The sequence below is a fragment of the Eupeodes corollae genome, chromosome 1, assembly GCF_945859685.1.
Source record: "Eupeodes corollae chromosome 1, idEupCoro1.1, whole genome shotgun sequence".
Classification (NCBI taxonomy): domain Eukaryota; kingdom Metazoa; phylum Arthropoda; class Insecta; order Diptera; family Syrphidae; genus Eupeodes; species Eupeodes corollae.
This window is the reverse complement of record NC_079147.1, coordinates 295,774,867-295,802,233: the sequence shown is the minus strand read 5'-3', so window position 1 is coordinate 295,802,233 and position 27,367 is coordinate 295,774,867. Positions and strand designations below refer to the sequence as shown.

The 27,367-nt window shown below is 29.8% G+C and overlaps 1 protein-coding gene across 1 annotated transcript in view; it reads left to right on the top strand.

Moving 5' to 3' along the window:
- Window positions 1–251: 251 nt before the first annotated feature.
- The window catches only part of LOC129940853 (cyclic AMP response element-binding protein A), a 124,974-nt gene continuing 97,858 nt past the window's right edge, over window positions 252–27,367 (top strand). The window contains exon 1 of the mRNA XM_056049356.1: window positions 252–1,662. Coding sequence (XP_055905331.1) covers window positions 1,606–1,662 — 57 coding nt within the window. The 5' untranslated portion in view covers window positions 252–1,605. The remainder of the gene's footprint in view (window positions 1,663–27,367) is intronic.

Sequence of the window (27,367 nt, the reverse complement as noted above, 5' to 3'; positions counted from 1 at the left end):
AACAAACCCAAAACGAAAGGAAAGAGGAATTCAAATCCATCCAAATGTCCCCCCAAAATACATACACACAAGCCCAACAAGAGTGATCCCAACACACAGATACACAATATCTACCACCAATACCAAAACACTCTAAGAAAAAGCGAATGGAATGCCGTCGTCGCTCATGTGTGTATCTGTGTGAATGTATAGAAGTAGAGTGCAGAAAATTATCGACAACTTTAGCTGCGTCCATTTCACTGAGAGCGTACGTACCGCTAACAACGTTTTTGTCGTCAAAAACACCGTCGTCGAGAGACCAGACCAGACCAACAAGTCAGTTAGTTAGTTAGTCAGTCATTCAGTCTATCAACAACAATCTCTCTAACTTTGACTTTGAGTTGAATTGAGTTGAGATACTTTTACCTCGTAGCTCGTATACTCGTCGTATACACAGTAACTTTGTATCTTTGCTACTTCGTTGGTTGATCTTTTTTATTGCCTGTTTACAGCTATTTTGTATTCTTGTCCGGGTTTTAATATATTCTGTACTCTGGTATTCAGTGTTTCGCTACTGCTGATGTTCTTTTTGTTTTAAGAAAAATTTTCCAAAAATTTCTCCGGACATTTTATTCTAATTTTTTAAAATTTCAATATCAATCAGTTTCGTGTGTCTATTCGTTCAAATTCAAGCTAATTAAAGTGCATTTATCAATCTAATAAATAATAAAAAACAAAAGTATCTAAGTCTAAAATAATACAGTGTGTATCTTAAACGTGCCTTTGCAAAGGAAATTCCGGAAAAGCAACCAACCAGCAACAAAAATTTAAAAAGTACCTATACCTACCTGTAGATTAGCAACAAGTGCTTGTGCAACAAGTGTTTCCAATCAGAAGAACCGTTATACCTACATTTTGAACCTTATTATACTTTGGTGTATTTTTGTTTTTCTTCAAATAAATGCCACAAGCAAATTCAACTAAGAAAATAAAAGCCAAGAAATATGGAAAGATTCAATATTCCAAGAAATAACATTAATTAATTTATTATAAAAGAAAATCGTGTTCAACTAACCACATCCTATAATTCATATCAAGACAACCTGTTGCATTTTTAAACTTATGCTTTTTGACCCCCCTCATCAAATCAGCACCCAAATTATAAAAATAAAAATACAACGAACAAAATAAAAAAAAAACAGTGACTTAATAATTATTATATTTTTTATTGTGACATAATTATTATTTCTTCTATTATACGAAATAAAAAGAAAGAGATTACAAATAAATTGAAGATTAGAAAAGTGTTTCTATATCTTTAAGAATTCAAAATAAATAAAAAAGAAAGAAATTAAACAGTAAAGGAAAAAATAAATTGATTTCGTGTTTTATTTAATTTTGTTTATTATTTTTTTTTAAAGAAATTTTGTTTTGTTGTACCCACACCGTTAAAGTGAAAAAGAAAGAAATCAGAAATTGTGATAAGTGTTTGATATCGTCGTTGAAGTGATTCAGTTGTTATTTAGTTAAATCAAAAAAGAAGAAGAAAATAAACGCGCGTAAATTTTGTTTCGGCAATAAGCAACGATCTTTAACAAAACGGCCTTCACGCTGGATATCATCAGTATGGAGCCGTTTTACGACGGTGACCTCAAGGATATATGGGATTCTGACTTAGATCCGGTAAGTTTTAAAATTATTACCTATTTGTTAACTGATACTTATGTATGTGAAAGAAAGTCTCTCTTTTCTGTAATTTTTTAAAAATGGCGCCCAACGTGTGACGTTAAATGATAAAAACAGAAACCATATGGTTTATCTGCGGTTGAGTTTTTGAATTATCAGGCTATTCACGCACGAAACAAGCCGAATCAACTAATGATAATTAACAAATAAAATTGAAATTTGTTGTTTAGTGAAAATTTTAGTACAGATTTAAAACGCTATGGATTTTGGTGCAAGGAGATTTCCTTTTTGTATCAATTTAATTTCGACTTTTAAACACACATTTTTCAAATTATAACAAAATAATCTTCAACCTCAAAACAGTTACAATAGTTCTTTAGAATCTAGCAACCTTTAAAGCAAAAAAAACAACATAGTTTTTGAGTAAAAAGTGCAATAGAGGAGAGAAACTGAATGGTATCCCTTCAAAACTGAAAATAAATTTAACTGGCGCCCAACAAAAATATTAAGATTAATTTAAATTCAACTCAGTTTTCATCTTATTCTTAAAGTTTACTTGTTTATTTAACAGTTTTTCAAAGATCATTAGATTCTTTTAAGTAAAGAAATAGAAAAAATGCAATTATATTTTCAACTGGCGCCCAACGTTAGATTCAATTTAGTTTATTTTTATGCTTGTAAACGTTTTTTATGCAAATTTAGAACTATTTATAAATAAAATTCGCTATAGTCCAACAAAAAAACAAAAATATTATAACATATGTTGTAGAATAATACAGTTTAACTACTTTACTATGAGGAGGCCCGCATTCCGTATTATTATCATAAAACCGGGTCCTGATAAGAGTAAATAAAACGGTTTCGTTTCTCTTGCGCACAGATACAAAGCAATAACATTAATTTAAGAATACATTTGTGTGTCGTATGATTTTGCTTTTAGTTTTGTATTGTTTATGTTTTTATATTTTTTACAAAGAGCCAATCTCTTACTTAGTTAGTTATTATAAGAATTCAGAATAAGATACCGAATGATTTTCTCCTCTTTCTTTGATAAATTTACTACCATTTCACGTTTACGTACGTTGCAATTAATAAGGGCATTAATTGAAAGCAAATATGTATCGAAATAACATTGAACCATAATTTTGTTAAATGGCGCCCAACTTTCGACTTAACAACCAAAAACAAATTGCAGGTTACACTTCTGATTTTTCCCTAAATTTTCTGATAAATACATATTTTTAAGAAAATCAAATTTTCTCACGAATCCATTACTTGGTCCCATTACAATAAATGTCACCGCATAGTAAAACAAAAATGTTTGTTATCATTTAAGTGAACAGCAACAAAAACAAAAAAAAAACATTTAATTTCCTTTCATTTTACTGATTTGTAAATTGTTTTTGGTTTTATTTTCTTACACATTTTTTAACTGTAATGACTTTTTGTCTGACACAAGATGAAATGTGCGAGATGATAAGAGATTTTTAAATTTGATTTCTGTCTTTTTTCTTATCAGTTTCAAAAAAAAAAAAAAAACAACACATGGTGACACAAGCACATAAGTCAAGTTGTAATATAATATCTTAAAATTTTAATCATCTATTACTTAATAATGTCATTATGTTATCATTATCGTAATAATTTTATTCTGAAAAAAAGGAAATTCTGAGAATATTCCAATGAATACAAGTTGTGTGTCTTTGATATGATTCTCCTCATATGTTTCTCTAAAATATTCTATTTTTAAACATCGTATTATTATTATTTGAAATGTAATTATCGGTTATAGAAATCCAAAGAAAGTCTTATGTGTGTTATTAAAAAACACCATATCCGATGCGAACCACCCCTATATGGTTGTTAGAAATGTTTTGGGGGTTGATGATTTGTTCTTTCTTTATTTTTAGATAGAGAACCAGCAGTTTTTCCTTTTTTTGATAAACCATATGGAATGATACATGTGACCTAGTGGCAATGAATTCTGCAAAATTAAAAAGGAACAACTACAAATAAAAATGTTAAAGAGATAATAATATTCGTATAAATGCAGTTTGACAATTGACATGGGTGGAGGATGTGTTTTAATTAATAAAATGAGGGCGTTTTGCGGCCATGTTTAGGTACAATAAACATGCATCAAGAAGCAGGAGAGGGTGAAAATGTATTCTATGGAAAATCTCTAGATCGAATTTATTCTAATTTCAAGACATTTGCATTTGTTATTGATTTCTTTAGGGAAAATAATAAAGAAAAATCTGCAAGAAAAATTATCCGTAACGAATCTGGATGACACACTCAAAAGTTAAAACTGGTATTTATTTCCTTATCTCCAAAAGCACATGTTAACATTTTTTGAAATTTAAATTTTGAATAATTTTGTTTTTATTGTAACTAAAAATGGATTTAAATGTCAAAATCGTTTAAAGTGTAGACAGCCCTTAGTTTTGATATTTTAATACGCCAGTTTTCAGCTGTCATTGTTTATTTTGACAGATGCCATTTTATTATTTTCTTACAATTATTCAAATTGGCATTTTAGGAACTTCAAAAAGTTTACATTCAAGGAATTGAAGTTTTACTTATTTTATGAGAACAATTTAATTTTCACTTGACCTATCAGTTAATATTTTTGGCATTTTACCGAAAGTTAAAAACACTGTAATTTCTTACAAAACATTTGTGTCGAATGTTAATTTCTACCAATTTTAAGCGCATAGATGTTTTTATAGGTTTTTGTTTTCAGATTGTCAGTTAGATTTTTACTAAAACTGTCACCAAGTTTTATCGACAATGTTTTGTAAAGCGTATTTTTTATAGGTAAGTCTCCTTGAAATAGAATAAGTTGGAAATGATGTTTTTTAATTGGCATGATTTTTGGCATGAAAATAACAAATTTGGCATGATCAAAATTGCTCGTTCGGACGTAATCTTCTCTGGAGGATAAATTTTAGATGAATTATTCCAAAATGTGTAGCCGTATATCGGCAATAACACTGCAAATATTGTCCTCCTAGTAGTCAACCGTTTCTGTCTATTGGCGTCGACTATTGACTTCACATATCCCAACAGAAAAAATTAAATCGTCGTTCAGGATCTCGAAGACCAATTGACTGGTCAATACCAGTTGTAGCACGAGGCGTGTCTTGTTAAATACAGGGACCTTACTATATGTAACTCGATTCTACAATGAAATTGCTTGAAGTCGAAAAATTGGTACAATGTATCTATTCGACTACTTTTGAACCAAAGAAACGAGAACCGAATAGTTCTAGTAGTGCCAACTATATTCTTAAGAACTTTCGAATAAACGAGGGACTACGTAACTCGAAAGTAGAATTCAAAACAAGGCAAAACAAGAAAATAATCACTCTACATTAAATGTGTTTGCAAGCGAAGAGTTTTTTGTCAAAGTGTTACTAAAATGTTGAATATAAGTTCCATCTATCGCCCCAAATTCACCAGGAATTCGTGATTTTTGCTTAAAATAACGTTAAGACTTTCGTTTCTCTTCCTCATTTATTTCAAAATTTATCATCAGCAGGCATATGACTCCTTCTATTGAATTCAAAACTTCGGCAAGTTTGTTGGGCAATTCCAGCATTCTTGTCACCACCGATTTGGTTTAATATTTTTTTGAATTTTACAGAAAGTTAAAAACACTGTAAGCATTTGTGTCGAAAATTAATTTATACCAATTTTGAGCGCATAGTTCTTCTTAAAAGTTACCTCCTGTTGCCAAAAACTGCACTAATGCTGATAACTTAATGATAATTGGAACAGCACGGTGTTGTCTTCTGCGAGTAGTCATGTCAGATGATATGGTGTTCTTCTGCGTTCAATTTGGTCGTACCGTTCTTCATTTCCTTGAAAATTAAACCAAATTCCAACAGTGTCCATTTTTTGAAAGTAGAACAATTTTTGAAAACAAGTTGGTATAACCGGCATCCGAATCTTCTTTCATACTTAGTACGATTTGAAAGTAAAATCGGAAATGAGTTTCAAATACAATCAAAAATAGAATCAAGTTGCATAGTAGGGCCCCAGAGTCCTGAACATCATGGTTGTTCAATTGATAAATAAAAAAGTTAGTCATTATAGCTCTATTAAAGAACCGTTTTCAAAGAAGTACGAATCAATTGTTTCAACAAACCATAGAGCCAACGAAACACTCAGTAAACTCCTCGTACCAAATATGTCAATTTTGTTTATTGACGTATCCATTCAACTTAACGTGAGCTTCTTCGTTAAACACAATTTGCATTTGAATATGTCTAACAGAACTATGATTTTCAAAACAAATCTGGCGTGGAATCGGCTAAGGTATTTGATTGTTGATAAATGACAGTCAAAATAAACGAATTTGATCTTTGTAAGGTGATAGGCAAAGTGATACCTAAAAAGCTGTTACAAAAAAAGTTTCATAGCCATTTTGCAACAAATACGTCGTTTCTGAATAGAGCTACCAGACGTTTACAGAAACTAATGGAAAATTTTCTCAGTTGCCTTCTTGTAGCCGAAAAAGTGTACAACATTCGAAAAACACAAGAAAAATAAGAATGTTATAAAAATACAGCCCTTAGTAACAATGAATTGTCAAAATTTTAATCTGAAATTGTAAAATCGAATTGAATTGAGTTCAATCATCTTATACAGATGGAAAAATCGGTAATAGTTAATTTGACTATCAAAAATTTCGAGCCTTTAACGCCAAACAACTTAATTATTGAAATTTTGGTATTACAACATAGAGCTTTGAAGACTATTGTCATGTCTTAACTTAAGCATAATTAATAATTTTCAATACTGACATTGGGTAAAAGTTGTTTCAAGAACCAGCAGTAAACTTTTGATTTGTCGTTTACGATGAAATTTATTTTTGCGCTTACGATAAATTTGGCGGGAAGGGCTCGATATGTAAGTCAATTATTAAATTAGCAGATTCCACTCCTGCACAATTTTGAAGAGTTGTCCAGGCAAGCGTCAGTCATGTGTCGAAAAAAAAAATAAAAAAAGAGGCTTTGATGCGACCCACACTGATAACTTCCCATCCCGTCTGTGAATTTATCTTGCTTAAAAGTTTGTAGGTTTTCATGTAGGGTTGAAAAAGTTGTTAGTAGAATTATTCTTACAAATTTTAAATTATCAGCAATATTTTTAATATAAAGAAATATTTCAGTTTAAAAATCTAAATTTGTTAAATAGATTTTTAGTCAAAAAAAATGTTTTACCAATTTTAGTATCATTCTTAGATTTTTACAAATTCAAGAACCGAACATCAATTTTTATCAAATTTGCGTCCTATTTTTTGTAGATTTCATTTTTTATGAAAAAACGGACTGTTGCAAAAAAACTACTGAATATCGAAAACAATATTTTCTGTAAAATAAAAAGAGTTTGAAGACAATATTTTTAATTTTTAAAAGATTTTTGACTTGTAAGTAAATTTGTACTAAGTTTTAGGATTGATTTTTTGTTAGGATTTTATTTTTTTATAAAAAAGTAGATTTTCCTCATAATTTGACTAAGTGTTGACAACAATATTTTTTAAAAGATAAAAGTAGTTTCAAGACAATATCTCAAAGTTTTGAAAATATATTTAAGTCGTAAATAAATTTTTACTAACTTTTATTAATTTTTTTGTTTAGGTTGTAAAAAAACTGTCGATTCGATTTTTCTCAAAATGTTTCCGAACGTTAAAAACAATATCTCTTATAAGTTAAAATTAATTGGAAGCCATAATCTCTATTTTTTAAAGAGATATTTGAGTCGAAAAACAATTTTTACCAGTTTTTGTTAAATTTTCTTTCAAGTTTTTATTTTTTGTAAAAAACTGTCAATTCTATTTTGCTCAAAAATTTACTTAATATTAACAAAAATATTTTTTAATAGAGAAAAGTAGTTTAAAGTCAATATCTCAAAGTTTTGAAAAGAAATTTTAGTTGAAAATGGGTTTTTACCAATTTAAATAATTTTTTGTTTATGTTTTTATATTTTGTAAAAAACCTGTTAATCCGTTTTTCTCAAAACTTTTCCAAATGTTAAAAACAATATTTCTTATAAGTTAAAATAAGTTGAAAGCCATATTCTCAAATTTTTGAAAAGATATTTGAATCGAAATTCAATTTTTACCAACTTTGAGCATCTTTTTGCATTGTTATCTGTATGACAAAATTTATTTGAAGTCGATATCTCTTCTGGTTCTCGAGCTTTGGACGACGAAAAAAACGTCACGAACGTAAGGACGTATACGGACGTACAACCGTATGTACACACGCACGCACAGACATCTTTCTATAAATATTTTATTTCGACACTAGGAACTTTGAAATGTTGACAAAAGTACAAAATTTTTAACTTGACAAATCATACCCATTACAATAACTTCCTATGGGAAGTTTAAAATAAATGACATGACAGCTGACAAAATGGCCGCCATTTAAAATGTTGTTAAAACATTTATTTTTCTTTAAATACGTTAAATTTTTAGTCTATACTTTCTCTTATTTTTCAAACTGCTTTATCAAAAAATATATTAATTTCTGAATATGGCATCAAAATTATTAATTTGTAATACTTTTTAAGATTTAAAAAACTATTAGCTTCAGAAAATATGAACAGAAAAATTAATAGTATCAATTTTTTAACAATTAACATGAATAAAGAGTAATTTGCCTTACAGATTCTTAAGTTTTTATTATTTTATTTTATCGTTAGGATTTTAACAGTGATCCATTCAAAATGGTAACTTTATCTATCTAAATTTCAAAACAACCAAAATACTTATTGCTTAACATGTTTTCAAGAAGGACCAGTCTGTCTTGAATTGTTAAGTTAAAATTATATACAGTGTTGAAATGAATGTAATCACAAAATGTAGGCCGGCTAAACTTGTTTTATAACACCAACAAAAATCAAAAACAGTTATAACCTGATTCAAAAATCGTAAAGACATTTTTTTTTCTCAAAATTATATTTTTGATATATATTTCAAAAAGTTAAGCATTCCTTCATTTATCAGAAAAAGTGTTTTGATCGATTAAATATCAAATGAAAGGAAATAAATCAAAATACAAAATTTATGCTCTCCTGATGTTGGTACCTTAAATAATAATAAATTAAATAAAATAAAATAAAATCAAAACAATCGAACCGTAAATAATTAGCTTCACCTCTCTTTGATCTACCAACGTCTTTTCCGTTAGTCTAATAATTTAGAACAAAAATATAACATAACATTGTACCTATTCGAAAATATACTTACCTAATTATTAAAATTAACTCAAAAAAAATAATAATTTATACTGTTGCTAAGCACTTTCTATACACAAAATATATTTTGTGTGTTTTTATTTCAAAAACAACATCAAATTTGCATTGATATTCCATTTATATTCATTTAGCGTTCAGGTAACTACGTATTCACAAATATATCACAAAATATTTCCCTCATATTAAAAACGTATGTTTTTTTTTTGATTTCGTATCTCGATGTTATATATTTTTTGAATATTGTGATGTACAAGACATTTTAATAATGAAATACACACATTTTTTTTATTTTGGTTTTTGTTTTCTTACGATTTTTGTGTGCATTTTTAAATTTTGCATTTTATGGATTTTTCAAAAAGAAAAATACAGGGTGACCTTAAGATAAGAAGAATCATGCATGAAATAAAATTAATGTTCTTATCTTTCGATAGAGGAAAAAATTTATATATTTTCGGTTGTTTATTTAATTTATTGATAGAGAAGAATACGTTACGGATGATGATAAAAATAAAACAAAATGTGCATTCAATGTTTTATTGTATTTTCATCTATGAGAAATTTTTTATTTCCAAAAATCTGCTTTTTAAGTAATTTAAAAATGTTCCTTACAGTAGTCCCACATTAATTATTAAAATTGATTTATTTCATGATTGAGGTGTAACTTTTTTCAAGCACGTTTGGCGTCAATATTATGATAAGTTTATTGATTACAAAATAAAAATAAAAATAATATTGTTTATCAGCAAAACAAGTAGTGATGATGACTCTAAATAATTTTTTGTGAGAAGCAACAAGAACAACAACTACTAATGATTGTCTAGAAATTTAATCTATGACAGGTTGAAAGACGCAAAAAATAAATAATAGAAAGGGAAATTTGTGAATTTTAATAAAAAATATATAATATATATTTTGTTTACGATTTTAAAGGCACACACTTTGTGCGTAGATAGATTCCAAAAAAGACGTTTTATCATTTGAAATAAAAAAAATGTTAAAAGTTTTTCAAGGCGAACAAAAATTTTGATCCATTTACATTTACCTAATTTTTTGCAAATTAACATTTTCTACAAGATAACAAACAACAAACTTAGTTCCATTTTTAAAAGTTTTAATTTTAATGAGTTTTGTATGTAAATTTTTACGATAGGCAGATTTTAGTTTCTTGTTACCAACAAATTAAAAAAAACAAAATTAAATAAAATTATATATACACACGAACTCTGATGCAGATGATGGGATTAGTAACATATTTTTTCTTATTGTGACTTTGACTTTAAATCTTACAAGACCCTTTATATCTTTAAACATAAAAAAAAGTCACTTAGAGTTCTTAGGAATTCCAGTTTATCTTAAATAGGGAAATAAATCACTAATTATGTTAATGGAACATCAAATAATATATAAGCTAATCTTGTCCAATTAACAATTTAAATAATAAATCAATTATCCAACAATACATTTATTTTAAAATGAAAGTTTAAACATTTTAATTAGTGATCTAATTTTTAATTCTTTTTCAAATTTCAAAGTTCTTGTGACCCACTGCACTGAAAAAGCATTTAAAGGGCATCATTCATTTTTGAATGTCAAAAATTCATGAAGGTTGCCAGAGATAACAAAAATGGAAATGATTTATCTTATTTATTATTTAAAGAATAAAATGTATTTTTACCAACAATATTTATTTATTTCACTTACAAATTAAACTAAAACTTAGCTAAACAACTTTATTTTATATACAAAATTCAGCCAACGAGACGTCATTAATAATGTCTTTTTCTTTTTTCTGAATTTCTGTGACTTGTATTGTAAAATTCTGTAAATTTAATTTCATTTATTTGATATTAATTGGTTCAAAAATAAATATTATATATAAATGTTGTTATTAACTCTTTGAAAATACATTTACTTCAAAATTAACTTCATAACATTGGGAACACTGACGCTGATAGTAGTAAAAATGACAGATGACAGATTGTTTCGACTTTTTATATTTTACTATCTCCCCGTGTGAATGGTGGGTTATAAAATTGAGAATACTAACGCTGATAGTAGTAAAAATGACAGATGACAGATTGTTTTGACTTTGTACATTTTACTATCTCCCCGTGTGAATGGGGAGTTATAAAATTGGGAACACTGCAGGTTATAGTATTAAACCTGACAGCTTATAGACTCTGTATATTTTACTATCTTCCCGTGTGAATAGGGGATTTTTTTTGTTAGAATTATAAATGTACTTAATCTTTTTTCATTGCTTCAAAGCATTAAATCAAAATTAATTCATTGTTGACATGACTTTAACTTTTGAACATAGCCATTAAATTATTCTTTCAAGAAAAGAAGTTTTAGTTTTAGTTGTTAAAAAGAAAAAAGAAAAACAATAAAATCATGACTTAATTTGATAGATAACCTACCTTTCCATAAATTTCCCTTTATATTCCCTTTTTTATTACAAAAGTCAAGTTTATATGTCACTTGGTTCGTTCCAGTGACCAAGTTTTTATAATTCTTCAAAGTCATATTAAAAATATTTTGATGAATTTTCATAAAAAATTACAATAAAACCGTAAAACGAATAAAAATAAAACCAAGTGAAGATATTTTTTTATTGGCCAATCATTTTTTCTTACACTAAATTCTAAAACTCGGGGACATTGTCTTTTAAACCAGCTGTAAATTTTATCAAATCAAAAATAAAGGGATACAAAAAACTGTCATGAAAAAAGAGCTGATATACAAAATATGTGGTTACCATATTCTTCAAGATGTGCTTTCGTTATTTAAGCTTTAAACACAGATTAAAAGATTTTAAGAGAAGATACCGATGCAAATTGATTTTAAAGTTCTTAACAACAAAATGAGAGACAGAAACAGAGTTGAGTAAAGCATTATACATTCTTAATGTGCGGTTTAACAAGGAATCTCTGTACTTGACAGTGTGAACGAAAGAGACTAATTTATTCTTTTAACTAACATTTTTTAGATCTTCTTTGGTAATAAAGTTAGATACGAATTAACAGAAAAAAATAGCATATTATTGTACATCTATATCATCGAGCTGTCAAAAGTGTCATTCTTTTTAAAACACTACTTTGAATTCTTCTTAGCCAAAAAAATAAAACGACAAATAACGCAAAAAATATATTAAAATAAAAGCCAACAAATGGTCACCATTTTCATACCGTATTTCCTTCTAAAAAAGGTATCAAATGAATAAGAAGTTGTATGTTATTTGATGCGATGATGCGCCAAATCAGTTGTTTCTTTTTATTTATTTCATACTAATCGTACATATATCTCTATTTATACCTAACCTACCTAATGACAATAACAAAAGAACATAAAGAATGGTCAAAAGAAAATAAGAAGAATATAAAAGTCAACAAACCAAACAAGCAAACAACAAAAACAACAACAATAACACCTGTGTACGGTGTTTTCCTTATTTGAAAAAGTATCTTGTATCTTTGAGTATGATATGAGTCATTTGTGGGTGACATATTATCTATCGTTTTCGACGTCGACCACGAAGATCCGGATGTTAAGGTTTTGTTCCGTTTGCGCTGACGCTACGTGACCTGAATTCATTTTCTCGTAATAGATATGATTAATAATAAAATTTATTATTAAGAGGATAATGTTGAAGACCATGAAATTTCAAATCTGTTGAAGGGAAAGCCATAACAACATTTAAGTTCAATCGAATGATATTCTCTGATACATTTCAATGTTTTATTTATGGTATTTTAAAATTTTGTATTTCAAAAATCACATTTAAAAAGAGTTTAATTGTAAAGAACTAATGAAACCTTAAGGTTGTTGCCACTAGCAACATGTTTAGAAGCATTGACTAGCCACAATATTCCCAGAACTCAGAACTTGATGGTTTTTTACATGCTTTATACAAAACATAATGTTTTTTTGATAATTCTTGATAGTCTACCATCAAATTTAGACAATTCCTTCCTCCTACCCCTTATTCCTAAAAAAAATCATCTTACCAACAAATGTGGGTTGCCATTGCAAAACTCTCAATTGTTTGGCTGAAGTCCTTACCAATATTTGATTCTCCAACACAATTCTTATTCTAGTAAAAACCATCGTAGCAACAATTTATCTGTGAGCTAACTAAATCTTTACAACTTTATGTTGCCTCTGTTCGCATTACTAGCCATGGAAATATTGTAAAATTCTCCAAGTTCTAGTAAAAAATATCTCAGCAACAATGTAACTTAAGCAGTCCTAAATTTTCGCAACTGTGCATTACCTTTGCTCAGATGCCATTATTTTGTATGACTTAAGTCCTTCCTCATTCTTGATCCACTAAAACAAATTTTAAACAGTTCCCCCATCCCTTCTCCTTCTAGTGAAAAATCGTCTTAGCAACAATGTATCTTCAGACAGCGCTTAATTTATTATCTTTTGCTCTTATTACTAGGCCATGCTTCAATTGATGTTTTTCAATTCCTTGCTGATTCTTTTTCTTCTAAGACAAAATTGTGAAAATTTAAACCCTCATCCCTCATTCTATTAAAAAGTCATCTTAGCAACAATGTAAATGATTTAGCACTAAATGTTCGCAACTTTATGCTGCATTTGCTTTAATTACTAGCCCATCCATTATTTTCTATAACATAAGTCCTTCTTTGTTTTTGATCCTTTAACCTAAAATTGGGCCAATCTCCATTCCCTACATCACTTTAGTACACAAATTATCTTAGCAACAATGTATCTTCAGACAGCACTAAATTTTGAAACTTTATGTTGCGTTTCCTCTCATTACTAGTCAAGCCATCGATTGCATGACTCAAGTAGTTACCAATTTTTGAACTCTGAACACAAAATTGGAAAATTCACAGATGCGAAATTTTAGTAAAACTCACCTCTTAGCAACAATGTATCTTAAGCAGAACTAATGTTTCGCAACTTGTTGTTGCTTTTGATCACATAACTGACAAGCCTTTAATTGTGTGTTCCAAGTCATTGCTAATTCTTGATTGGATAGAAAAAAATGGAAACATTTCCAACATCTCCCTATCCTAGTTTATGATCATCATATCAACAATGTATCCCAGACAACACTAATTGTTGGCAACATTATGCTCCCAAGACTTTGTATGACTTAAGTCCTTGCTTATTCTTGAGTCCTCAACACAAAATTGGACCATTTTTTACTAAAAAATCATCCCAGCAACAATGTATCTTCAGATAGCATTAAATTTTCGCAACTTTATGTTGCGTTTGCTCTCATTGCTATCCAAGCTATCAATTTGTATGACTCAAGTCTTAACCTTGTATCAGTCTTAGATGTCGTAGATGTAGACACGAAAATAAATATATAAGTAAAATAGGTATACAAGAAAACCATCTATAACAATTGACAAATGTGGACTGACACTTCTCCCAAAGTGGCGCCAAGCCCTAGTTTCTTTTTCATAGTTGTTGTTATATTTTTTATATTTATTTCAAATCAACCACCCATGGAGAGTATAAGCAAGCAAAAAGGTACACCACCTTCACTAAGCAGAACCTTGCACTATAATCGCATTAAATAACACAACACCCATAAGTCCAACAACTGATTCAACACTCATTCTACACGCTATACAAATCTTTCAGATACAATATCCAATCCATATAACAACAACAACACACCAACAAACTCAATTTGCATTTACCAGACATCAATAAAAATAAAATAAAAAAACTTAACTATAAAATTAAAGTAAGAAAAAAAACTGAAGCTTATATCAAAGTCTCAGTGAGCAAGCTAAGTTCCTTCCATAGGTAGGTTAGGTACATATCCAATCCACCCACTGGCTATATGGCTATAGCTATAGTGCTAGTTAACCTATCTATAGATGGTCTTGGACAGGGTGTTAAAATGGAGATCCCTTGAGAAGTTATTGTATTGTCGTGGATCGATTTTATTTCTTTCAATCGCTGCTAATGCTTGTTCTTGAGCTGGAGCTGTTACTGGTACTGGAAGTTTTGTCCCCCGCAACAAAGTAGGTAAATGAGTTATGTTTTTCATCATACATGGGTTGTTTCCAGAAGTGAAGTGAAAAAAAGGAACTAAGAAAAGATACAAAATCCATTTAGAAAGTATATTCAGTTTTTTTTGTTGTATTTTATTCGTTTCGCAAAGCTCTTTTTTATGAACTTAAGTAGCAGTTAAGCTACAAGCGATAATCCACACCAAGTGCAGTGGAGCCAATAAAGAAAATAACCAACTATCCACATCCAGGCCGAACGACCAAAGGCTGGGCAGCAGAGAGAGAGGGTTTATAATACTTTCCGATGTTGTATGTGGCTTTAAACATTTTATAATGTTTAAGATTTAAAGATTAAACAATAACAAAGCTAGTTAAAAGACTTGTCTTAAAAAAAGCAATCATTTCAACAACACAAATTTAAAAAGTAAAGAAAACAAAAATTGAAAGTCACGAAGGTTTTTTTCTTTGGAATTTCCACACATTTCCCAGGAGATATATAAATATATACATATTTCTTGTATATTTTATATATAAATATATAAGATATACAAAAATCTAATTTTATGAAATTGGATATTTGGATAGAAGCAACAAAAAAAAAAGAAAATGATTATTAGTGAAATGATTTGTTAAGTTGAGAGAAAAGTTCATTGAATGTGTGTTCGAGAGGTGGAAAGGGCAGGGAATTTTAGCGGTGTAAGAAATATTTTTATTGAATTAAGTGGATACAATTTCATTTGTTGTATTACTATGGATAATAATAATTGGTTACGAATGAATTGCTTCGAGTAAATTAAATCAATTAAAAGGAAGTAAGAGTATAATTTATATACTTACTCGTGTTGTCAGTACAGGTATATATCTATAGGTTATAGGTATCGGCACTTTGTTAAACTTGCAAATCGGATTTTATTTCGATTTCAGCAGGAAATAGAAAAAAAATCGTTAGGTGCGCTTCTTACAAAGAAAGTAACTTATATTACTTAATAAAATAACTCAAAGCCTGTTGTTGATAGGGTTTTGAACAACTTAATTTCATTAGGTTGTTGTTCATAATGTTACCCACTTATTGCCCTGTTCACGAATGGTAATTAAATTTCTTTGTTGGGAATGTGTTTCTCCATAATTCATAAAGCAATTTATTCACAGTAGTCATGATATTGAATAAATCATTCATATATCATTCAAATAAGAATGAAAAAGTTTATGTATATCTTATCTTTTGCATGTAGTTTTTTCTCTTTAAGGCATTAACACTCTTTTCCACGGTTTTATGATTTGCAACTCAAAAACAGACCTTTGAGCTTCTTAAGTACATATATCAGAGATTGAAACTTCTCAAGAAAGTAGATAAAAGGTACCAATACTTTTGTTTTCTTTCAGGACCTTAATACTTTCAAAAAAGCAGCTTGGTGTCTGAGGTATTCTTTACTCAAGTGAATTTTCATTAGGTTTTAAGTTTTAAATGCAATTGCTCAACAAATACTCGAGTTTTTTTCTTTTAAGAAGGTTTCTGCTAAGCTGGTTTACTGTTACTGGTACTCTATAACTGGTTCCTTGAGAACATTCAAATAACAACTTAATAATTATTGGTAAAGATTAAACCATTGACTAGATAAGGTTAGATTTTAGTGGCTGTCCAAGATGAAAACGGACACACTAAGGCCAGTTTAATGGCCCATTTTGATACCACATGAATCTTGAGGCTTCTTCCTAAGTTCAATGGAACCAGTTTGAGTCCCTTACGAAACGTATGCTGATATGATTTAGATAGTTTAGATCGTTAAAGTAAAATTCTCCTAGGTAATTCTTGCATTCTCTAGCCAGAGCAGGGCATGTGCAGATAAGATGAAGAATTGTTTCTTCCTCTTCCTCGTCCATACAGCTTCTGCAAAAGTTATTTGAGAATACGCCTAGTCTCTTGGCGTGCTTTCCTATTAGACAGTGTCCGGTTATGACACCTATTATTGAGCTTATATGAAACTGCTTAGAGATACCAAGCATTTTGTAAGAGTTCTTTTATGGTGTTAAGATGCTTTCCTGAAACTTCTAGAGCAACTTCGTCCGCATAGGCTATCACTCTGAAGCCCTCCGCATCCAAACTAGTTAGGATTTCATTCACCACTAGGTTCCAGAGGAGAGGGGATAAAACACCACCTTGCGGTGTCCCTCTACTAACGAATTGTCTACCAGAAGAGTTGCCCAGTTTTGAGTTAATTATTCTGCTAGGAAGCATTAAATGAATTAACTCCCGAAGTGAACTCTCTACATTTAGAGATGTCAGTGCAGAAGTGATTGCAGATGTGTCCACGTTGTTAAAGGCACCTTCGATGTCAAGAAAAGCAACCATAGTGAACTCTTTAAGATGGAGAGAATATTCGACGGTGCGTACTAAATTGTATAACGCTGTTTCCACCGATTAACCCTTACAGTAGGCATGTTGAGACGAAGACTTGTATCAATACTTGTCCTTAAATGGATATTAATCAATCTTTTCAAGGTCTTAAGAAGGAATGATGATAGTCTTATAGGTCGTAGATCTTTAGGATTGACTTTGGGTATAAAATCAACTTTAACTTCTCTCCATGCCGAGGGAACTTGACAGCTAGTAAAAATTGCCTCAAGGATTGGTTCAATTATGTCAGAAGTCTTTTGTAGCTCAGCTGGTATTATTCCATCTGGTCCTGCAAATTTAAATGGTTTGAAGCTTTGAAAGCCCACTGTAGCTTGTCCCTTGTGATCAGACCTTGTGGGTATGTTGTATTGGTACTTGAACGTATATAATTGTTGCAAGTTTCGGTAAAGTTCGGTAAGTTCAGCGATTCATTACTTGAATTTGTTCAGGAGCCGTCTGCATTATTCAAGCCGCTTGGCATCGCTGGAATACTTGAAAGAATTTTCCGTAACCTAGAGGCTTCAAAAGTTTCTTCTATCGTTCCATAGAAGAATCACCAAGAAGATCGGTTAGATTTCCTTAGTGCCTTCTTGTAGATTCATAGGGATTCTTTGTAAGAGTCCCAGTGAGAGGCTAGTCTTGCGGCTTTGGCTCATTGACTAATTTACGTCACTTGAAATTCGTTCTAATGTTTATTGCAGGAATGCTCTTACTTGAAATGCTTCTTAAATGCAGAGATTCGTTTTAAAGCCGTACTACGCGAATGTTAAATGTAAGTGCACTGTTTTTCCTTGTCATTGCAAAGTTCAATCGAACTTTTTTTCTTAATGATAAGTGTGATTTGGGAATTAAGGAAAGCCTTTTGACATTAGTAAGCTACAAAAAGATTCATATACAAAGATTACTCAAGTATTTGGGTTCAAGTTCACTCTGTTACTAAACTACTTCTAGTACTTAGTTTGTCCGATACTAAATTAGTTACGAATTACTCAAAAAATGCTTTTTCTTGGTATTCAATCAATATTTCGCAAGACAATCCGGATTACAAAATCGTCATAACATACGTAGGTAAGTTTTACATTTATCGTCATCATTCAACAGCACGTCACCATAAACTGATTATCTGGATAAATGATGTTTTTCTTACATGAAATCCAAAAAAAGTCTATGTATTCCGACCCGTCAAATCCGTCAAAATGATGATTTTCAATCAAAATGTCTGTTGCAATACTTGGGTAACGCAAAAAATCGTCAAACAATCATATCCAATGTTTTAATCTGACGATGGAAGCGGTGGGGTTTTTCATTCATGAAAATTAAATTCGTGCAATACAATCTGAGAAAAGTGATTCTTTCTGCGCCTCCCTGGTATATACGTCAACTCCTCCTCCACCAGCAGTCTTACATGCATTTCCATCGTCTTAACAGAAATATATGAACTTTTTTTTTCAATTTTTGTAGGAGTTTCACAAACATCGCTCATTATGTGTGTTTTTATTGGATGTGTCCCAAAGACATCATCAGAGACGGATTTGACGAAAGAAAACTGTCAAAGGCTCTAAGGGTTTGTTTTAAATATTTTAGAAAAATTTGTCATTGAAGAAATAACTCTGAGAGTATTTGTTTTTAAGGTTGAACCTGTGGTTCAAGTTTTACCCCATAGCTGCAACTTAACGATATTGTTGTTTTAACTGAGGCTCAACCACGGTTTAAGAGTAAAATTGACTTTTGACAATATAACACGAGTCTTCAATCATGATTGAACCTCATTCAATTACCAAAATCGTTTTTTTTTAATACGAGATCAATGTTAAACCGTGTGTCAACACGAGTTGAACTTCTTCAACCTGGTTGATTTTGTGTTGAAAAACTAGACCTGGAGCCTCAACATTCTATACCAAATCCAACCACCCTCCATAACATTGCGTGATGATTTTTATGATGATCATGATCATAGCTTTCGACGGAGCTTATTGCCAAACAATGAATGATGTTCATGTTTATACTTACCTTTAGTTTTTATTTGCAGAAAATAAGGTAGGTGGGATAAAGCATAGTTGGGTACATCATACATAACCTGAAAAACATATATCGAATTGAATTAAATTGTGAGTAACTCTTTTTTCTTTTGTGCAATAGATTGAATTGAATATCCATCGGATCCTATCCAATTAACCTAAAAATGTCAAATGCATGCGGTAAATGCATAAATCCGGCAATTTCATTGTCTATAGATAAACATTTGAAATGTGTAGATAGTTTTATGTCGGTCCCAATGTTTGTTTTGGTTTTGAGCCCATATTATTGCAAATGGTGATTATTTTCTTCCCTAACCAAACCAAAAAAAAACCTAAAGTGTGGGGGTTTTCCAAGCGTTAAAGGTACTCGCGTCTCGTTCCAGAAATGGTGAAGGTGAAAAAGAAAAATTACATATTTATCTATTTTACAAAAACCTCTCACTCCATATATGACACTCTAATGTTGGTGCTGCTGTGCGGGTTGTGTAAACAGAAAAATACCGTCCGTCTGTCGTTAAAAAGTTGGTCGCTTATACGAACTATAAGGCTTCCACCGCGCTACATTGCCGGCTTAGATAGATATACGTTGTCGGTCGGTTGTAGTGTTTGTCATTTTGGTGGAACTGGAATATAGGTACAATGATTCCAGTTCGTTTTGTGCTGATGGTCTACCTCTACTAGTTACTTTAGTATACCTTAAAGGCCACCTACATCTATGTTTTATTGTCATCAACCGCTAAATAACAGACACAGGGAAAAATAGAAAGAGAAAGAGAGTGTTTGCAATAGTAAATGTACGTTTGATTATTATTATTTTACCGGCTTTTTTCATTTGGAATAGAATTCTGCCGGTTGAACTTTTTTGTAGACTCGATACTACTGCTGGCTATAACTGCTTTAGACATTTGAATTGAATAATAAATCAAATCATAAGGTATGAGTGTTTTTTATGTTTTATTGTTCGTGTTTATTATTGTAGAAATGATGAAAAATTATTGATTTAACGGTGACTCTTGAATATGATTTTTTATTCACGAGCACGTGTATTGTATCAAAGGACATAATTTAATTGGGTCATTTTTTTATGCAAAATTTGTATAGTTTGACGTAAAGCTTGTATTTGCAAATATTTCTATGGTCTACCAAAAACACAAGTCCAACAAATAAAAAGTTAAACGATTTTGCCTTGGATTTATTTCCCTTAAACAAAAGAAAAAAAGAAAATTGCTATTAACACTTTTCAATAAAAACAACACGACTGCAAAATGTAAAAAATTTTATAAAAAATGTTTTGCACATAATTTATTTTGTACAGTATTTCACTTTTTTTCTAAGGTCAAGAAATGAAAATAAAAGAATTTAACACAAGTCAAGCTGAAATATTCTTTTTTTTCAGCCGCACATCAAGAATGTTGAATTTTGGGGAACTCTATTTTCTCAAACGAAGAACAATTATGAATCGATTACAGGTTTTTAGAGTTTAAACAATTGAAAGCAAACTCAACGTTTCGAAAACGAATTGATACAATACTATGCCATTGTAAATACTTATTATTTCGAAAGTCAATCCAAATCGAATCTGATATTCGATTCGTTTATGAATTCGTTCTCCATTAAATGTTCGAATCGAATAAATCATCATCTAGTACTTTTTCTATTTATCGAATAGATTTAATGAGTCTCGAAGCATTATTACCACTTGAGAATTATCGTAAGGACTTTTTTTACACTTCTCTACTTTGCAATTGATATAGTCTTTTTTTTTAATTCAAGCTTAGAAAGTTTAAGCTGATTTTTTTCATAGTCATTTCGTTTTTTATGTTGAACTTTATCTTTTGTCAAGGTATACTTTTCCACCATAATTTCAAAATGGTTTTGTTTGGTATACACATTTTTCGGTCAAGATTCGTTTTGGAACGCTAATGAAATTCGGAAAAATCCGAATGCTGATTTGTCATTCCCTAAGTACTAGATTTCTTATCCGCGTTAGAAATAGAGAGTACAAAATATTCGTTTTCGAAAATATTTGCTTTCAAAACGCATTACAGTGTAGGGCCATTGTTAATCTATTAAGGTCTTTATTTTAGTTAATGCCATTTTATGACTGAAACAATTTGCATACCCCTAAATAATAAACAATTGTATACATTATTTAATTCAAAACTAACATTTTCAAATTATTTCTAAGCTATTACCAACTCATCCAGGGTTTCGATAGTAAAGGGCCATTCGTTTTTCAATTTCGAAAGCAAAAGTAAATAAAACAACCACAGCGAAACGTTTTTGACGAAAATTTTATTTGGACTTTGTCATTAAGTGTGAAAAGTATAACTTTCCACCTTCGTCAAATTTCTTCTCAGGTTCACCCATTGCTTGCTTAGTCCGTAGATTATTATTTTGAAGTAATGTTCATTAATTTTGACGACTGCTATGCAATTCATTACCGTGACTATCAAAATTTTAACTTATTTTATGACACTTCAAATGACAGCTGCGTTTGATAGATGTTAAATCTAGGTTAGAATCACTTTTGAAAAAATCTTCAATAATTTTGCAATATTATTCGATTGTTAAGCGGTTGTGAATGTCAAACTTTCAACTTATTTTATGACACTTCAAATGACACATAAATTGGACAAATATCAAATTTCAGCGGTACCAACTTAAAATGAATGCTTTTTATACTTTTAGAACAGTTTTGATGTTTTCTGAATTGTTACTTCTGTTTATTCCTAATTTTTGTTTGCTTAAAATAATCCAAAATTCGGTTAACTAGTCCAAGTAATATTTACAGAATATTAGCTCACATTTTTCATTTCTTTCTATGGATATAATATATTCAAAAAAAAACTAACTTTTCTTAAAGTGAGACATTGACTTGAATAATTTGCGAACAGAGCCAGCTGAATAATTTGCGAACCTTGAGATATTTATAAATTTGAAATCAAGTTCAGTTTGTATTCTTCGATTAAAAAACATATTTCATTTATATATATTCAGCGCCCCCTCTTCCCCTTTATGGACAAACTTCTTCAGGTGTCTTAACTTGTAGTCTCCTTCCTTCTAAGCATTGTTAATACTAATCAATCTTCATCTTAATTAACTTATTGTTACCTAGTTAAACTAAAGCTAAGGCTTAAAAACAACTCAAGTAGGTTCTCAGCATTTAAGTTTGAATAGGACTTTCACTTCTATACTTGCATTTCAACAATCAAGTTCAAAATCAATAGATATTATCGATGACCTATAATTTCCCAATCAAGTAGCCAAAAATCTATCCACCAAATCATAGCGTATATCACAATCATCATCAAGCTTATAACCTCTCTTCTGCAAACTAGTACCTATATAATTTTAAAATAGCAAACTCTTTTTTTCGTGGGACTTTCAAAAAAATTAACTTTCTAAAGTCAAATTTTCTTAAGAGTCTGCATAGCCTTTCTTCTATTCTTTAAAAAATCACTTCAATTATAATTAAAGATATATTTTCGTTTGTATTCACCTAACCCTTAAGATACTTTTATCATATCACTATACCAACTTAATTAAAAAGTTAAAAACTTATTCCACCACCACCGCCGCCACAGCCCGCCACACCATCTCATTTCCGATCTATAAATTCATTAAACCTATAGAAAAAAAAAGTATCTTGTTGTAGTGTTGTTTGATAGATCTTTTTTATTTTTTCCTTCTTTCACTTCATGATTCCGCAGAAAGCTTTAAAGTCTATGCATCACTAAGGTATAAAGTCGTATCTATGTGAGTATGTAGACAAATTTTCACTTTAAATATCTAGATACACAGAAATACAAAAAAAGATATGTATATGAAAGAAGATGTGATGTTTCCCACGTTTGTTAGAGTCACGTTTTTTTTTGATCGGCTTTGATGTTGTTTGTTAGCCTCCTATCTACCTTAAGTCTTCTTCAACATACTTTTTATTTAAATTGTTTATAAGATTATATACCAAATTGCATTTTTGTATAGATTTATCATTTTCTATTGAATGTCTTTGACTTTTTTTTATGTGTTTAACTTCTCTTTTAATCACTTACATACGTAAATATAAATCACATTCAATCAATTAAATTGATGTTTATGTTTTATTATTGGTGTTGTTGTTTTTGATAATGCTTCATTTATAAATCGGATTGTTGTCATCATTATCATCATCATTAGTTTGACAATGATCACCTACTTTCTTTTCATTAAGTGGAAATTGTGCTTTGAATGAATACTAATTTTTGGCAGCTAAGCAAAGTGGAGTAATTTTGATTGGCAAAAGTAAACAATATCAATGAAATGACACATCCTTGTGGTACTCCACTCCAATAACACAAATTTATTTGTGTGCTGATGTTATTTCTTTACATTATGTATGTTTACATGATTGATGTTTTTAGATGTTTTGCTTTTGTCTCTGTTTTGAGTTGTAGTGAAATCTTAAGTTCACTTAAACAAGGCTGATTGTTGCGAGATATTTTTCAGAGTTCATGTTTTAATCCAGTGATTCTTGAAGAACTCATAAGACATTTTCTAACAATTGAAAATTTGTGGAAACTAAATAAAATACTAAAATATATAAATTGTTTATGTAAAATAATTTTCGCTTATGGTACAAAAATAAATGTTTGATTGTATTTATGCCAAGCTTAGATGCAGAATGGATTTTTGTATCTAGCCAAAAATCAATTGATATTTCTTGCTAACGATTATAAGATACTGTCAAATCCAAAAGGACAAAACTTAAATGAGCAACTTGCCAGTATACAAATGTCTCTAAAAACCAAAAATGTCATACAAACAATATAGGTCCTAAAACTCTTCCTTGAGGTACCCCACTTAAGTTTTTTTTTGTTCGTTATATAGAGTTAGTAAGTCTCAAAAAAAGTTAAGAACAGTAAAATGTACTTTCAAATATCAAAAGACCTTCAACATCAAACTCAACAAAATACCAAAATGAAATGTTATCAATTTTTTTGTTGTGTTTTATTATTATCGTCAAATTGTTAAATTTATCAAAACACGAATTTAATTTTCTCTTCCTCTTCCCATTGAACAGAAAGAAGCACAGTTAAAATAGTTAAATAAATAGATAGGTTAAGGTATATGAATATGAACATCAATCTATAGTCTATTAAACGTAATTTAAGTTCCTGTTTAAAACAAAAATACATTACTGCTAAAACTCAGTAGAGCGTTAATTTTTGTATCTTTTGTTTTTTTTTTATTCAATGTATGACTATAGGTACCAATGAGTATTTTTTTTTCTTTCTGAATATAATAAATATTTTGTTGTGAGTAATGTTCAATTAAGTTTGATAGTCCGTTTTTAACTTGGCACAATAGAAAATTATACGGTTATTTCATGATGATGATAAATATGTAGGCAGCCATTACCTATAAAATTAAAACAACATAAAAAGAGAAAAATGAAGGTGAAGATACATATTTTTTGTTTAATATTAACTTAACATGACTTTCATGAATAACTGCGTCGGGCGTTTCCCACACGAAGAAAATTATTCCCAAAATTGACTTCAAAACAATAGGCAAGTGAACTGGAATGCAAATTCTTCACTCTACAGTAGAGTTCAGTCATTTGAATGAAATAATCAGTAATGTTGCAAAAGAATGCAATCTATAGTGAATCCATTCTCCAATCATTGACTCCTTCGTTTTTCGTTCAATATGAATTTAGTTTGATTTTTACCACTTCGAAAAATGTATCTCAAATTCATTTCAAAACAAAAACCAAGATAATTTAAATGCATATTCATCACTCTACAGTAGAGTTAAGTTAATGCAATCTCTTGTGAATGAATTCTACAATCAAAGATTGCATTCATTGAATCCTTCACTTTTGAATTGAAGCTCTTTGCAAAGAATGAAGAAAGAATATATATGTAGTTCCTATAAAATCAATGGGGGGAATGATCTTTTTAGAGTCAAATAACGTAATTTCAAAATTTGTGAATGGAATCATTTGAATTTCATTAAAAATCAAAAGATTGCAATCTTTTCAAATTCTTTTAAGAAATTCATTTGTAAATATAGAATTTAAGAACCAATTAAGAATATTTAAATATTTTTGCAAAAGAATGCAATCTCTTGTGAATGAATTATAAAATCAAAGATTGCATTCACTGACTCCTTCATTTTTGAATTGAAGCTCCTTGCACACAATAAAGAAAGAATGTTTAGTTAGATCTTTTTAAAGACAAATAAAGTGATTTCATAATTTGTGAATAGAATTTTTTGAATAAATAATCAAAAGATCGCAATCTTTTCAAATTCTTTCTATGAATTCCCTTGTAAATATAGAACTTAAAAGCCAATTAAGAATGTTTCAATATTATTGCAGAAGAATGCAATCTCTTGTGAATGCATTCTCCCATTAAAGATTGCATTCATTTACTCCTTTACTTTTGAACTGAAGCTCATTGCAAAGAATGAAGAAAGAATGTATAGTTCCTATTAAATCAATGTATGTAATGATCTCTTTTGAGTTAAATAACGTAATTTCAAAATGTGTGAATGGAATCATTTGAATGGGTTTAATTAAAAATCAAAAGACTGCAATCTTTTCAAATTCGTTCTATCAATTCCTTGTAAATATATAACTTAAAAACCAATTATGAATATTTAAATTGAATATAGGCAAACCAAAAACCAAAATCAAAACATTCCACAACTAAAAATGTAAAACAAATTGCTATCATTAAAATCCGTTCATTAGTCTAATAACTCCCATCATCACAGTAGTCATCATCATTCATACGATGATGTCTGTCTTAAAATTCCAGCCAGCAAGCCGGCAGCCACAATTATATTATTTATGCTTAAATATAAATTTCTTAGAAGATCTTTATCTCTGTTAGATGATGACGGTTGGCAAATGAGGCAAATCCCATATTTTATGCCAACATACATAGATTTCGACTTTTCGACTAAGGAAAGATACATACCTAACTAATTACAAACTAGTTACCAGATAATTCATTTCTAATCACTTCCATTCACACACAAACGCATATTAGAAACAAATTTATAACTGCAACGTTTCTTAAACTGCACACAGCACACGCCCATGGCTTTTAAGATACTATACTTTTCGCGCTGAAATTATTAAAAAACAAAAACTACAAAAAGAAACAACTCTTAACATATTAGATATTGTATCTAAAACGCCCAACAAACATAACCTGATTGAAGTAATTCTCCACCTGTTGTGTAATCGTGCAATAGTTCAGTAACTTGTATAATATTCACAATTTAAAGTGTAACATACAGTGGAACATGTTTTTTTTTAAATGAATTTAATTGCATGTCGTGAAAATGTGTCTATTTTAGAAAGATTCAATTTCACGCCCATAAAAACGGATTATAATGATCATTTTTAATATTTATAGCCTTAACATAATTTCAAGAGCCAAAACTACTTTTCCATTGAAAATTATCATTTTTTTCATTTAAATTGAATTTGTTTTCATGAAAATAAAATTCTCAAAACTAATAAAAAGCATTTTTATAAAGAAATGAAGATAGGTTTTAACTATATTAATAAAAAAATTCATTTATTCCAACATCATAACATTATCTGCCCCGCTGTATGGTGCGTCTTTCGACAGGTAGATAGTTATTTTAGACCAAATTGCAACTGGTTAAACTTTTAAGATACAAAATAGAAAACGACAACGTTTTTGAGATAAAAATTCCTCTACTCACGGACGGACTTTTGTAGATACGGACGATGGTATTTAACATTTTTCGTTTTTATTTAAGGAATTTCAAAAAGAAAAATATGTATAAACCACAAATAAGTCCTTATAGTTTATAAAATTGAACCTATCTTTTTGTATCTATATATTTAATGCGCCATAAAATTAAATCCGGTTCAATTACAATCATTGTGGTAGACAGACAGGCGCAGCCCAGCAGCGAGCGATCGCAGCTCAGACAAAGTGAAAGTAGTAAATAAGTCAATCACTCATTGGTTTTTGTACTTATTTTAT